This window comes from Hyla sarda, chromosome 1 (genome assembly GCF_029499605.1).
Source record: "Hyla sarda isolate aHylSar1 chromosome 1, aHylSar1.hap1, whole genome shotgun sequence".
In the NCBI taxonomy this organism is placed as follows: Eukaryota; Metazoa; Chordata; class Amphibia; order Anura; family Hylidae; genus Hyla; species Hyla sarda.
The window spans coordinates 420,641,485-420,657,479 of NC_079189.1; the positions used below are offsets into that span (position 1 = coordinate 420,641,485).

At 42.7% G+C, this 15,995-nt stretch overlaps 1 protein-coding gene across 1 annotated transcript in view; it reads left to right on the forward strand.

Annotated features, from left to right (window-relative positions):
- Window positions 1-15,995, forward strand: part of MYO18B (myosin XVIIIB) — a 602,318-nt gene that overhangs the window by 329,906 nt on the left and 256,417 nt on the right. The window contains exons 32-33 of the mRNA XM_056518071.1: window positions 9,121-9,244; window positions 13,679-13,879. Of these exons, the coding sequence (XP_056374046.1) occupies window positions 9,121-9,244; window positions 13,679-13,879 (325 nt within the window). The remainder of the gene's footprint in view (window positions 1-9,120; window positions 9,245-13,678; window positions 13,880-15,995) is intronic.

Genomic DNA, 15,995 nt, shown 5'->3' on the forward strand with positions numbered 1-15,995 from the left:
ACAGAGGCAGTGACGGGGTCATTGCGGTCCCAGAGCGGTGTGGCCCAAGACAGGGCTTTTCCAGACAGAAGGCTGACTACGAAAGCCACCTTAGACCTTTCAGTGGGAAACTGGTCCGACATCATCTCCAAGTGCAGGGAACATTGGGAAAGAAAGCCACGGCAAAACTTAGAGTCCCCATCAAATTTATCCGGCAAGGATAGGCGTAGACCAGAAGCGGCCACTCGCTGCGGAGGAGGTGCAGGAGCTGGCGGAGGAGATGATTGCTGAAGCTGTGGTAGTAACTGCTGTAGCATAACGGTCAGTTGAGACAGCTGTTGGCCTTGTTGCGCTATCTGTTGTGACTGCTGGGCGACCACCGTGGTGAGGTCAGCGACAACTGGCAGAGGAACTTCAGCGGGATCCATGGCCGGATCTACTGTCACGATGCCGGCTGGCAGGTAGTGGATCCTCTGTGCCGGAGAGGGATTGGCGTGGACCGTGCTAGTGGATCGGTTCTAAGTCACTACTGGTTTTCACCAGAGCCCGCCGCAAAGCGGGATGGTCTTGCTGCGGCGGTAGTGACCAGGTCGTATCCACTAGCAACGGCTCACCTCTCTGGCTGCTGAAGATAGGCGCGGTACAAGGGAGTAGACAGAAGCAAGGTCGGACGTAGCAGAAGGTCGGGGCAGGCAGCAAGGATCGTAGTCAGGGGCAACGGCAGGAGGTCTGGAACACAGGCTAGGAACACACAAGGAAACGCTTTCACTGGCACGATGGCAACAAGATCCGGCAAGGAAGTGCAGGGGAAGTGAGGTGATATAGGGAAGTGCACAGGTGATCAGACTAATTGGAACCACTGCGCCAATCAGCGGCGCAGTGGCCCTTTAAATCGCAAAGACCCGGCGCGCGCGCGCCCTAAGGAGCGGGGCCGCGCGCGCCGGGACAGGACCGACGGAGAGCGAGTCAGGTACGGGAGCCGGGGTGCGCATCGCGAGCGGGCGCTACCCGCATCACGAATCGCATCCCGGCTGGAGGCGGTATCGCAGCGCCCCGGGTCAGTGGATCTGACCGGAGCGCTGCAGTGAGGAGAGTGTAGCGAGCGCTCCGGGGAGGAGCGGGGACCCGGAGCGCTCGGCGTAACAGTCACTTGTGATGTCACAGCAGCTTACATTCCAGATAGTCACTTGTGATACCACAGCAGCTTACATTACAGATAGTCACTTGTGATACCACAGCAGCTTACATTACAGATGGTCACTTGTGATGTCACAGCAGCTTACATTACAGATAGTCACTTGTGATGTCACAGCAGCTTACATTCCAGATAGTCAATTGTGATGTCACAGCAGCTTACATTCCAGATAGTCAATTGTGATGTCACAGCAGCTTACATTACAGATAGTCACTTGTGATGTCACAGCAGCTTACATTACAGATAGTCACTTGTGATACCACAGCAGCTTACATTACAGATAGTCACTTGTGATACCACAGCAGCTTACATTACAGATAGTCACTTGTGATACCACAGCAGCTTACATTACAGATAGTCACTTGTGATACCACAGCAGCTTATATTACAGATAGTCACTTGTGATACCACAGCAGCTTACATTACAGATAGTCACTTGTGATGTCACAGTAGCTTACATTACAGATAGTCACTTGTGATACCACAGCAGCTTACATTACAGATAGTCACTTGTGATACCACAGCAGCTTACATTACAGATAGTCACTTGTGATACCACAGCAGCTTACATTACAGATAGTCACTTGTGATGTCACAGCAGCTTACATTACAGATAGTCACTTGTGATGTCACAGCAGCTTACATTACAGATAGTCACTTGTGATACCACAGCAGCTTACATTACAGATAGTCACTTGTGATACCACAGCAGCTTACATTACAGATAGTCACTTGTGATACCACAGCAGCTTACATTACAGATAGTCACTTGTGATACCACAGCAGCTTACATTACAGATAGTCACTTGTGATACCACAGCAGCTTACATTACAGATAGTCACTTGTGATACCACAGCAGCTTACATTACAGATAGTCACTTGTGATGTCACAGCAGCTTACCTTACTGAAACACACTTGCAGTGTCACAGAAGCCTAATTGAAAAAAAAATTGCAATGGCACAGTCGCAAACTTGACTGAAATACTCTTACGATATCACAGTAGTTTCTTCCAGATGCGATGTCAAAGCATGTTATGTGAAATTCTCTTGTAATGCTATAGCATTTGTGATGTTGTGATGTCACAGTTGGTTACCTGACTTCACCCAGATATGATGTCACAGCAGCTTAGGCTAAGTTCACATTGCTGTTTGCACCCATTTAGGGTCCGATCGTCTTTTTTTTTTCTTTTCATTAACCGATCGGACACTGAAATGGGTAGAATGTAAACGGCTACTGTCGGGTCCTGAAGGCTCCCATTCACTTGCATGGGCCCCATCGGTGATCCGGTAATTTGATAGGAATTTAGCTGTAAAAAAATAGTTCTTGCACCATTTTTTCTTTGCTTAACTTGACGGAACTGCCGATGAAGTTCCACCTAAGGGAGCTAAACGGTAGTGTGAACGAGGCCTTACATGAGTTATATATTTTTTTGATGTCACAGCATGTTGCATGACATCTTCTTGTGATGCTATATCATTTTGCCTGACAAAAACAGTTATGATGTAGCAGTAGCTTACCTGACCAAAATATACTTATGATATTACAGGCACACTTGACTAAAACTGGTTATGTTACAGCAGATTTCTTACGTGATGCACATGTGTGATGTTGCAGCATGTTATCTATTGAAAACACATTTGTCATTTTCTTAATATACTTGTGATGTCACACAACTTACCTTTAAGAAAACACATTTATGATGTCACAACAGTAGAGATGAGCAAACCACCTAAAATTTCAAGTGCTTGAATTGGTTGTTGTTTTTTTATTCAGATTTAATGGCTGATTTGTTAACATTCACCGGGCTGGCGGCATAAGTTAGTGTTACCTGAGCTGTGAGGTAGACAATTTCTTGCTGCTCATTTAACAGGAGTCTCTGCTCCTGTACATAGTTTTCAGTGGCAACCTATGCTTAGGTCGTCACTGATAGTATGTACTGGAGCAGAGACTTCTGTAAAAGTCAGGAGTGCACAATTAACCACAATACAGTGACCCCCCGACTTACAATGTCCCCGACATATGATCATTTCAACATACGATGGCCTCTCAGAGCCCATCGTATGTTGAAGGCAGCATCGACATACGATGCTACTGTGTGTCGGGCTATCGTACAAACAGCTATCTGACAGCGCTGACAACTTCAGCAACTGACAGATAGTTGTTTAATTTGCCCCGTGTGCCCCGTTCTGCCTCCTGTTACTCACATGCTGTCCTGCTATCTCACGCAGACTTACACTGTGAGCTCTGTATAAGCCCCGCCCCCCAAGTGCAGCCATAGCCAATAGCCTGCAACATCTTGCTGCAGGCATCCAATGAGCTGCTGGCTGCCCTCCCCTTCCTTTCCTATAGAGCTGTAGTCGGCAGGATCGTAATGGAGGACATTCTGTCCCCCCTGAAGGTATTTAAAGAACTGTACAGTACTGTATGCGATGTCACACATCACATACAATACATATACACACTATACACCCCATACATCAATGTTTCCCTATCAGTGTGCCTCCAACTGTTGCAAAACTATAACTCCCAGCATGCCCAGACAGTCAATGGCTGTACATGCATGCTGGGAGTTGTAGTTGTGCAACAGCTGGAGGCACCCTGGTTTGTTAAACACTCCCCATACACTCCACATACAATGGTCATCCCAGAACCAATTAGCAGTTTCCCATAGAGATATGTATTCAACATACAATGGTTCCGAGGCCCCAGAACCAATTACCATTTTTACATAGACATATGTACTCGACATATGATGGTTTCAACATATGATGGTTCTTCTGGAACCAATTAATATCATATGTTGAGGGACCACTGTACCATCTTCTGATTGCTGATAAAAAAAATTTGGTATGCTACTAGGCACACAGTTATTACAGTGGTGTCCTATGGTTGCATTTGTGATCCATCTCCCTTTGGCAACCCATTATTTACATTGAAATGCCATGCTAAACAGTATCAAAGGGGTTAAATGGCAGAGATCAGAGTTATCTCTGTGGTGTGCCACCAGTGTTATGGCAGGACCACATGGTGTAGCGGTGTAGGTAGCGGGGCCAGATGGTATTAAACCCTGGGGCAAGATGTTATTAACCCCTAGTGTTCGTGACGCCAGGATGTGGTTGTATAATTATTAACAGTCTTTACAAATAGCCAACTTCCACAGAGGTGACCGGGACACAGGGAACCTCTCAGGCTTGCTTAGACTTGTAGTTGCTATAATAATGATGCAGGCCACTGTACTACTGTTATGACTTTGGTAGGGACAGAAGAGACTTGACTTGTACTCACAGATTTGATGTGGCTGCAGGTTTATAGGCTTTGGCCTAGATATGCTGGACTTGACTTGTACAGGACTTGTGCTTGCTTTTGGGTCCAGGTAGTAAGAGCAGGAACCAAGAGATAAGAGAGTGCATGTGGAGACTACAGCCCTTTATATATCAGGGGTCTGGACTAAAGTCCGTTGGTAGCTGGTTGCCTGTGGTTACCTCTGCCTCTGGAACTCTGGGTATATCATGTGATCACATAGCACATGACATATCACATGACCTTATGAAGGTCCTATACACGGTAAACATCCTAACAACCTTCATATATTACTTACATTCACTGTACAATACATATCATAGATGTACATACTTAATATACAAGACAATACCATATCATGACTTAGGGGGACCCTGCAGGAGAGCCCTGTGGACTTGAGGGACTCTCTGTACCGGGACACCACATCTCATTTCCTAGCTGTAGCACAGCTTCTGAGCCCAAAGATCATCATGATGTAACTGTAAAGCTGCTGTTCCACAAGATCGTAACTGTACATCATGTTCTTTGGTCAATTAAATTAAAAGACTGACAGCAGACTTTGTGATATTTGAAGTAAACTGAATTTGGCTTTGTCAGTGCTAGATATTGTATTTCATGACCTTCCATTTCAAGCATTATCTGAAAGAATTTCTTGATCCTGAAACAATAGGGAAGAAAAAGCAGCACTCAAACCATCAATATGAGAGCGCTGCAGAGCCGAGGAGAATCGGTCTCTCTACTCAATAAGTGGTCACTTTACATTTACTTGGATGTCTGCGACTTCCTGTTCCTTCATTTCTTTCATCAATCAGGATACAATTCTTTAATTGCAGTGAAAGTTCTTAGATGATGAAGCATAAGGAGTGCACATTCCTGGGGTGAAAATACTGACAATCTCTTTACACCATACTTAAAATAAAGATCCGGTAATTTTGTAGGAATTTTATGCCTGTACGGAAAATGTCAACTCTTTGCATGTGATAAGACTCAGCTCCTCCCTCATAGTATAATATAAATTGCCATGTACTCTTGTGTTAATATTTTTAACTACAGTACCACTTTTTTGGATTTTCATGCATGGGACCTACATCTGGAAGCGCTGTAGTGCAAGTCTTTGTATTGACTGTTGTCTTGCATTCCATGCAAAGAAAATATGGGATAAGTCAAATGATCTCCAGGGGACAAGGCTATGCTTCCATGGGAGGGTTTATAACATTACACTAAATCCCTTTCACTCTATCAAACCACCCACCAATGGGGTGCATAGCCGCACGCCCCTGGAGACCATGTGACTTATGTCTCTGGCCTCATGGAATGCTGGGAAAGGTCAGAGACTACAGTAAACTAAAAAAGACTTGCACTACAGCACTTCCAGGTGTGGGTCCTGGTAACGGGACAAAGCAGTGCACAGAGGTAATAGACGTACTGCATATTACTGTTACGCCTAGCGCTCCGGGTCCCCGCTCCTCCCCGGAGCGCTCACGGCGTCTTTCTCCCTGCAGCGCCCCGGTCAGTCCCGCTGGCCGGGAGCGCTGCACTGTCATGGCCGTCGGGGATGCGATTCGCACAGCGGGACGCGCCCGCTCGCGAATCGCATCCCAGGTCACTTACCCGTCCCGGTCCCCTGCTGTCTTGTGCTGGCACGCGCGGCTCCGCTCTCTAGGGCGCGCGCGCGCCAGCTCTCTGAGACTTAAAGGGCCAGTGCACCAATGATTGGTGCCTGGCCCAATTAGCTTAATTGGCTTCCATCTGCTCCCTGGCTATATCTGATCTCCTCCCTTGCACTCCCTCGCCGGATCTTGTTGCCTTGTGCCAGTGAAAGCGTTTAGTGTGTCCAAAGCCTGTGTACCTGAACTTCTGCTATCCATCCTGACTACGAACCTTGCCGCCTGCCCCCGACCTTCTGCTACGTCTGACCTTGCCTCTGCCTAGTCCTTCTGTCCCACGCCTTCTCAGCAGTCAGCGAGGTTGAGCCGTTGCTAGTGGATACGACCTGGTTGCTACTGCCGCAGCAAGACCATCCCGCTTTGCGGCGGGCTCTGGTGAATACCAGTAGCCTCTTAGAACCGGTCCACTAGCACGGTCCACGCCTATCCCTCGCTGACACAGCGGATCCACAACCCGTAAGTCGAATCGTGACAATTACACAGTATTAAAACTTGGCATCATGCCTCCAGAGGTTGAAAAAAAATAACTTGAATACTCCTTCAAATAGGCCATCTAAGATTAGAAACAGCTGCTTTCTTCCTAAAACAGTGCCCTACCCGTCGTCACACTTTGCTCCTTTACGTCATTAGAACTTAGATACATTACAACACATTGACTGAGAACAAGAGTTGTTATGTTTCTGGAGGAAAGCAACTATTTTTTTCCAATCCTGAACAACCCCTGTACAATACTGTACATATGTTAGGAGGTATTAAACATGTTAGTAAACGTCCAGATAGGGTGAAGCACATTTATAGCATGGCAATATTACCAAAATTTGGACAGATTGGTAACAACATTTCAAAATGACACAAAATAAAAAAAATGCATGGGTGAGTGCTAACTATACATGAAGTGCTCCATCTACAGTATATTAAGCTCTTATCAATGAAGAAACAATACAGCATCATTTTTCATTTTGTTATAACCCACCAGAATTTATGTAGCAGTTTTTTGAAGAAAAAAAATTGGAATTTTTTTTTTTGCATTTTTACTCTAAAAATTGCTTTTGCCATAACTATGTTATAGAAACATGTTATCATATGGTAAAGCCTCAAGCTATTTTTCACAGCATCTCGGTTGCACATCAGCTACATTGTGTAGCCTAATCCTTTATAGGTAAAGCCACATATAACTGATGACATGCTCCATCATGTACCATTGCCTATATAATACTTGTATACTTATGCCACCTGATAGAGCCTGTACAGCAGGAATAAGGGACCATGCAGCTCTGTTCTGTAGAAGACCCTTTGAAGTTATTGTTTGGAAAATCACCTCATGAGCAATGAATAAATACATTAATAATTAAAGGGGTATACCTTTTTTTGATCAACTGGTGCCAGAAAGTTAAACAGATTTGTAAGTGACTTCTATTGAAAATTCTTAATCATTCCAGTACTTATCAGAACTGTCCAGAGTAGGAGTAAATCCCCATGAAAAACCTATCCTGCTCTGGACAGTTCCTAAAATGGGCAGAGTTGTCAGCAGAGGGCACTGTGGTCAGGCAGAAAGGAAATTCAAAAAGAAAAGAGCTTCCTGTGGATCATAACAGCAGCTGATAAGTACTGGAAGGATCTGGATTTTTTAATATAAGTAATTTACAAATCTATTTAACTTTCTGGCACCAGTTGATTTAAAAAAAAATATTTCCAGTGGAGTACCCCTTTAATATGATTTAATACATTAAACCATGGTTAAGACATTGTACTTACTTCTCTAACTTGTGATCTATTTTATGGCCATATTTATAACTTACATGATTTGGAACAACTGCCTATATGGTAATGATTAACATATAGAAAAATACTTCATGTTAAAACAAAGAAAATGGATACAGCCAAGTGAAATCATTTTTTTTAATGTATTTTTTTTAAGATACATTACATTATCATATACCATATATTATCGAAACACTACTATGCATAGTTTTTTCATCATTACATATGCTGTATAGTTAATGCTCATGTCTTTGCATACTTATCTATTGTATACATTTTTTTATGGATATTTTAAAGGGTACCTCTCATCAAAAAAACTTTTGATATATTATAGATTAATGTATGCAGAATAACTTTACAATTGCATGTTATTAAAAAATATGCTTCTTTCTATTTAATTTTCCACTTTGAAGAAATGACCACTAGGGGTCTCCCTACCAGTCCTGGCAGCAAGCATTTCAGACTCATGCTGGAGTCCTAAACACTACGAGCTGCCAGTCTGCTTTGTTCACAAAGGAGAACACTCAGAGCTGCCAGCCTGCTTTGTTCACAGCCTGTTTGGCTGTGAACAAAGCAGGCTGGCAGCTCTGAGTGTTTAGGACTCCAGCATGAGTCAGAAATGCTTGCTGACAGGACTGATCGGGAAAAATACAATAGAAAGAAGCATATTTTTCTTTAACATGCTATTGGTAAGTTATTCAACATTCATTAATCTAAAATATATCAAAAGTTTATTTGTTGAGAGGTACCCTTTAAGCACTGATAAGAGTAACCACGGTCTGGAACAGAACAGTCTATGCATTTTAAAATTGAGTATGAAAGTTGTTCTTCCAAATCACAAGTTGTTACAGATAAATGCAGAGCTGCTGGATATTGGTAACAGTGCTTTAGGGAGGACTCTGTAAGATTAAATGTAAGTACTGTTCTTTTGAATAAAAATGACAAATTTCCATGATATTTGTCACTTTCTTCAGTAACGTATGATTCATGATTCTAGCATTTTGCCATCCAGGGATATTTTATCATGCTTTATTGTGACAGACATTAAATGTCACCTCACACACATATTGGAAAGTAACTTGCAGAGTTAATGATATTGCTTTACCTGCTATTTTACTTGCTGCACATCTAATCCTACTGTAACATTTTCTGAAACGCTCTCCCCATTTCCGAGCTGTGTAAGTAAACAGTGTAATTGGACGGTTTATCTATGCAGGTTTGATATGCAGTTAGCGCAAGCTATTGGAGAGGCAGCGTTTGAGAAGAGCTTACGAGAGAAGGTGACTCAGGAGAATACATCCTGTCGATGGGAAGTCGGAAAGCTTCGTCAACAGTTGGAGGTGAGATTGTGAAAGAACATTTCTGACATTTCATTAAATTGTCACCCCCTCTAAATTGAAAGGCCTTCTCTAATAACAATATTACTGCATATATTATACCCTTGTGACACATGTTTTATAACTACTTACTTAAAAAAAACAAAAAAAAAACTCAACGGCTACAGCAGGTTATAACAGTATGTCCATTAGGTCCTGTTGCCATTAACTTTTGAAAAAAAATGACTATATATGTCTTAATACCATTCTTAACTGGAAAGAATATGTAGCAGGCTGCACTTTTCTCTCCTGTTTTGTTTTTACATGCTACAGGATTCAAATACATAGGCATTCAGTTATATCCTGTTGTAGAAGTATCATTTTTTTTGCCTTGAGAAGTTGAAAATATCTACCTCAAGACAAAAACATGTTATAAACCTAGCTTATTCTAAAAAAAAGTGGAGTTATTTTAAAACATATTCCTTTACTTTTCTTGTACTGATCCTAAACCACAGAATATATTATAGACTGGTGCAGCAGGTGAGACCGGGGTGGGAGCAGGAAGTGAACAATGCTGTGTAAGCGTTGAATAAAGTTTTTTTTTAAAAGGCATCCATAGAGCAAGTACTGTACATTGGTATGTCTAATTTACAAAACAATGGACGTTGTCATCAGTTGTAGCATCAATTGAGTTGAGTTTTAGGCTTGGTTTCATGCCGGACATATGTGAACCCAGCCTTAAAAATACCATTCTGGATAACTTCCCCCTATGTGTGAAACCAACCTAAGGAACCATTTCATACATAGGACCTGCATATTTCAGTCCAGCAAGGTTACGGTCTTTAAAGTTCGCTTCATTATAATATATTAATGTGATTTACAGTCAATATTTTATGTAATATTATTATTACTAGAATCACTAACGTAATCCCTCAACTAACTTAAGTTCTTTTCATCAAGAGCCCTTTATTTAGGACACAAGCTATGTGTCTAACATTTAATTGGTCTGGCTCCTTTGGATCTGTGTTAGATGAAAGTGCACAGTATGGGTCACCCCTACGGGTAAAAGATAGTATCCTTATATATCTGACAGTAACAAGGAAACGGTCCTCACTAATTATATTCCTTTGTTGGAGAGGAATAGAAAGGTTAGGTGATTCCACCCATACAGACAGGCTATTACTATAACGATGGAGTGAACGGCGGTAGCTTTTCTAGAGAAATGCAGACTAGTGCAAAAGATAACTTTCACCAGCCGACAGGATTTAGCACACAGCCAGCTGCACACAAGGTACAGTAAGTGGCTATTAGCACAGTGAAGTGCAGTATTCTACAACTCAGTATAAAAATAGAAGGACAAATTAGGAACAAACAAAGCTCCATAACTAAGGTTTGCCAACAAAATATGACACAAGCTTGAATGTGATTCTACTAATAGCACCATATTAATAATTCATGGAGGATTGAAACATCCATGGATGTACTTGAATAAACAAAACAATGTCATAAATAGAACTAAACAAGCTCTTCTTTGGCCTTTACACTGCACTAAAAATTTGATTAAAAAAGTCAATGCTTTAAGTCAATAAAGAACGTAAGACTCAGATAAAGTTCCATAAAAAATTAAAGGGAAACGGTAAACCCGTTAATGTTGCGGAGTCTGAGGGCAGCATAAAGTACTGACAGAGATGCTGGTTTTTAGCAGTGTGTCACTTATGTGAAGAAGTCAACTCCAAGCTTTTCTCTTCTTCTAACTTTACTACCCTCATTAATAATCCTGTTCCCTTATCACTTGTTCAGCTTCCCTCCACTGCTATCACTACTCTTCTGGTATATTTCCTTCTCTTTTAAAGTGTCTCTGTCATTGTCTGTAATTTAAAACCCTTTGACATATCACAGAGCCATGCCAAAAGGTCTGATCAGCCCGGGTTTCAGTGCTGAGACCTGCTTCGATTAATGGAACCAGGGAGAGCAATCTACATCCTGTGTCAAATTATGATACATTTTCGCAGAGTGTTGCTGTAATTTTCTCGTTTGCATTTGTATTTGAGCCACAGCGGCGTGCACCTGCATACTTATAATGTCTTAAATACTAGTGCGGGATGTGCTGACCAATTTAGTTTTTTATGTCTCTGTGACATGTCAAACGTTTTTTGAAATGACAGGGACACTTTACATCTTTGGAGTCATCCTGTGCAGCAAACTAATGAACTGTATCTGAATTTCCCTTCATCACTAAACTCCTCTAATCTTTGATCTTTTCTTACCTTATCAGCTGTCTCTTGTCTAACTCTCTTCTTAACCCCTTACTATCTGCATTCTGATTTTTTAAAGAAAATCTGTCTGTTCTAGATCATGCTCAGAGCTCAAAGGTCAAAGAGGCTGTGCCGAACCTCTTCCCTCCATGCTTTGATTGATTGGCATGCAGAGCTCAGTGCTGGAAGACAAGCCCTGTACATCAGTCAATCAAGGCAGGAAGGGGTGGGGGAAGTAATAGTCGTGCATGCTGTATCTTAGCACTACCTCTTTGACATGCTCTGAGCATGATCTAACTGACACCTGACCAATTCCCTTTAAACTCTATAGAAACTGCCCATATCAAAGTGTCAAATGATCAATGTTGATTCTTCTGGTCCCCTCTGCAGTGTTTGATACTATAGATTTCACTTATCCTAAGTATCCTCACATTGGCCTTAAAGGGGTTGTTCAGGAGAAAAATAAAAATATATATGACTGGGGGTGGTGTAAAAATAAAAATAAAGCAGTGATACTCCCATACCCTGATCCCCTGAGGGCTTCTGGTCCCTGCTTGTTACCACTTTCTTATGATTCCAGTGACGTGTCATCCCTACAAGAATTGCCCACTCAGTCCAGTCACAGTCACTAGCATAGGTGGGACTCCACTGTGGTCAGTAATTTGCGTGGGCAGTTTCTGCAAGGACAACACGTCACTGGACCTAGGAAGAAGTTGTGACGAGTGGGGAGTTTTTTTTTTCTCTCTCAGAGTAATCTACAAATAGCAACCAATGACTGATCCAAGTGCAGTGCCAAAGACAGATAATATAGTAAAACAGTTAGAGGTCAGCACAGGCTGAGTTCTTGTAATATGTAAGAGGATCAAAAGGTCAGGGCAGAGGATCGACTTAAAAATAAGGTGATACCAGTGGTCTTAGACAGAAATTCAGTGCATTCACCTTTGCGCACATGCAAACATATATGAACTTATTTACAAAAACTGACACAGTAAACAAAATATTCCTTTCCAGTTTTCCTCACCCTTCTTCAAAGAAAAATGTAAAAAAAAAAAAAAAAAAAAAAAGCTGTTTTGCATTGTTCCTGCTTTTTGGCCCTTAAGCAATAAAAAAAAATTATAAATAAAAAAATAAATATATATATATATATATATATATATATATATATATATATATACACACACACTCACACACACACACACACACACACACACACACATATATATATATATATATATATATATATATATATACACACACAAAAAAAGAAGGTTGCTGCAGCACACTGGAGTTGGTATTCAAGTGGTCTATTCCATTCCAAAAGGCTACATTTCAGCCACCCATGTGGCCTTTTTCAAGCTTGAAAAAGGCCACATGGGTGATTGAAATGTAACCTTTTGGAATGGAATAAACCACTTGAATACCGACTCCAGTGTGCTGCAGCAACCTTCTTTTTTGTGTGGACGACTTTGGGCCTTGGACCTGGACTGTCTCTGCTGCCTTGAACCTAACTATCAGAGTATACTGAGGTGCTGCTCAATCCCGTACGTTTATATACATATATATATATATATATATATATATTTATATTTAATGTAATTATACATATTCCCATAAAAAGAGTCAGAAGACCTTTATATGCTAGTGGCATTTGATAGGGCAGTAGTATGCTAGATGTGTTCAGACTGCTTTCTTTCAAATATTTAGGGTCTAAATAACCTAGACCATGATAGTACCGTACAGGTACAGTACCGCACCTGTAGGAAAAGCTTTACATGTGAAACTCATGTAGACGTGTCAACAAACATTTCTCCATATAAAGAACTGTTTTAAAGATGTAAATGACATTCTTTAGCATGGATTTCTGCAAGCCCAATGAACAATTCATAAAAGTGGGATAACTGTGGAAAATCCTGGCAACAATTTAAGCCTAAAATATGTCTTTTTTCCCAAATGTGTGATAATTTCCCTAATACCGGTTTAAGCCCTAGTCTAAAAGATACTTGCTAGAATCAACCACTTAGGGGTTATTCTTACTATAAACCTATTGCAGATCGCCTATAAGAACGGTGTCGGTTATAACATACTGTAGGTATCTATAGAGTCAGATGATGTTTTGAGCTGTAAATATCTGCACCAAATAAACAGTACTAAATATTGTTCACATATAAACTTGTTTAATAAGCATCATCCCTTTATTCCACAGCAAAAGGAGCTAGAGACATCCAATTTAACCAAGCAGTTGGAAGTGCTGAAGACACAGATAAAAGATTTATCTTCCTCCAGTGGGTTGGATAGTAATTCTGTCATTTCCCTGAAAAACAAAGTGTGGGAATTGGAATCCAGTGTTGCTGAGCAGAACCAACAGCTGGTAGAGCAAGCTAATTCTATACAGCGTCTTGATCAGGTAATGCCCATACACTTGGGATTGTAGAAGCTGTTATTATGTAGCTTTAACTTTGCATCATTACTGTTTCTTATGTAAGGCTGCTTTCACACTATGAGGTTCTCCCATTAATACACGTACGTTTGAAACATAATTATTAACACACGTTAAACAACCCCATTAAAGTCAATGGGTTTTTTCATTTACCCTTTGTCACACGTTATAGCCCGTCATAACAAACGTACGTTAGTTGTGACGGGAGAAATAACGTGACAGGCACAAATTTTTCGCACGTCACAAGAAACGGGTATATTAACGTATGTTATTTTTAACATTGAAGTCTATGGCCGACATACGTTAGAAAATACACCGGTTAATGCCCGTTATTATAACGGACATTATTTTTACTGAGCATGCTCAGAAGAGGTGACATCAGTAGACTCCTGCAGTGCTGAGGGACTACTACTACTCCCATCATGGAACAGACTTGTTTCCATGCTGGGAGTGGTAATTCCCACTGCAGGAGTCTGCCGACAGCTGGGGAGGTTACATTAGTGTTTGTACTACTACCCCCATCATGGAACAGACACTGTTCCATGATGGGGGTTGTAGTACAGGGGCTGAGGGATTGATCGCACCAGGTCTCACTTCTGACACCCAATGCGATCATAAGTTATTAAGCAGGGGAGCAGGCGGCATGGTCCTGTTATCACCGATGTATTTTTTCTTTCATTTATAAATTCCCTGCGGGGATCCCTGAATGGCCGGGACTGAGGAGCCAATCAGGGATCCCCCTGGGGTTTTAAAAATGGACAATGTGAGGGGATATATATAATAAAAGTGTTTATTGGGGGGGGGAGCATAGAGTGCTATATATCTAGCCCCTGCCAGCGCATTAATTAATAACAATATAACCCCGCCAGCCCATTTATAAGTATATATTTATACCCCCGCCAACGCATACTGTGACCCCGCCAGCGCATTTATAACTATATATCTATACCCCCCGCCAGCGCATACTGTGACCCCGCCAGCGCATTTATAAGTATATATCTATACCCCCGCCAGAGCATACTGTGACCCCGCCAGCGCATTTGTCCTAATTTTCTATTGCAGCTATAAGTGACAACCATACTGTCACGATGCCGGCTGGCAGGTAGTGGATCCTCTGTGCCAGAGAGGGATTGGCGTGGACCGTGCTAGTGGATCGGTTCTAAGTCACTACTGGATTTCACCAGAGCCCGCCGCAAAGCGGGATGGACTTGCTGCGGCGGTAGTGACCAGGTCGTATCCACTAGCAACGGCTCAACCTCTCTGACTGCTGAAGATAGGCGCGGTACAAGGGAGTAGACAGAAGCAAGGTCGGACGTAGCAGAAGGTCGGGGCAGGCAGCAAGGATCGTAGTCAGGGGCAACGGCAGGAGGTCTGGAACACAGGCTAGGAACACACAAGGAAACGCTTTCACTGGCACGATGGCAACAAGATCCGGCAAGGGAGTGCAGGGGAAGTGAGGTGATATAGGGAAGTGCACAGGTGAACACACTAATTGGAACCACTGCGCCAATCAGCGGCGCAGTGGCCCTTTAAATCGCAGAGACCCGGCGCGCGCGCGCCCTAGGGAGCGGGGCCGCGCGCGCCGGGACAGGACAGACGGAGAGCGAGTCAGGTACGGGAGCCGGGGTGCGCATCGCGAGCGGGCGCTACCCGCATCGCGAATCGCATCCCGGCTGGAAGCGTAATCGCAGCGCCCCGGGTCAGTGGATCTGACCGGAGCGCTGCAGTGGGGAGAGTGTAGCGAGCGCTCCGGGGAGGAGCGGGGACCCGGAGCGCTCGGCGTAACAGTACCCCCCCCCTTGGGTCTCCCCCTCTTCTTAGAGCCTGAGAACCTGAGGAGCAGACTTTTGTCTAGGATGTTGTCCTCAGGTTCCCAGGATCTCTCTTCTGGACCACAACCCTCCCAATCCACTAAAAAAAAGGTTTTCCCTCTGACCTTCTTAGATGCTAGAATCTCTTTGACAGAGAAGATGTCCGAGGAGCCGGAAACAGGAGTGGGAGGAACAGATTTGGGAGAGAAACGGTTGATGATGAGTGGTTTAAGAAGAGAAACGTGAAAGGCATTAGGAATACGAAGAGAAGG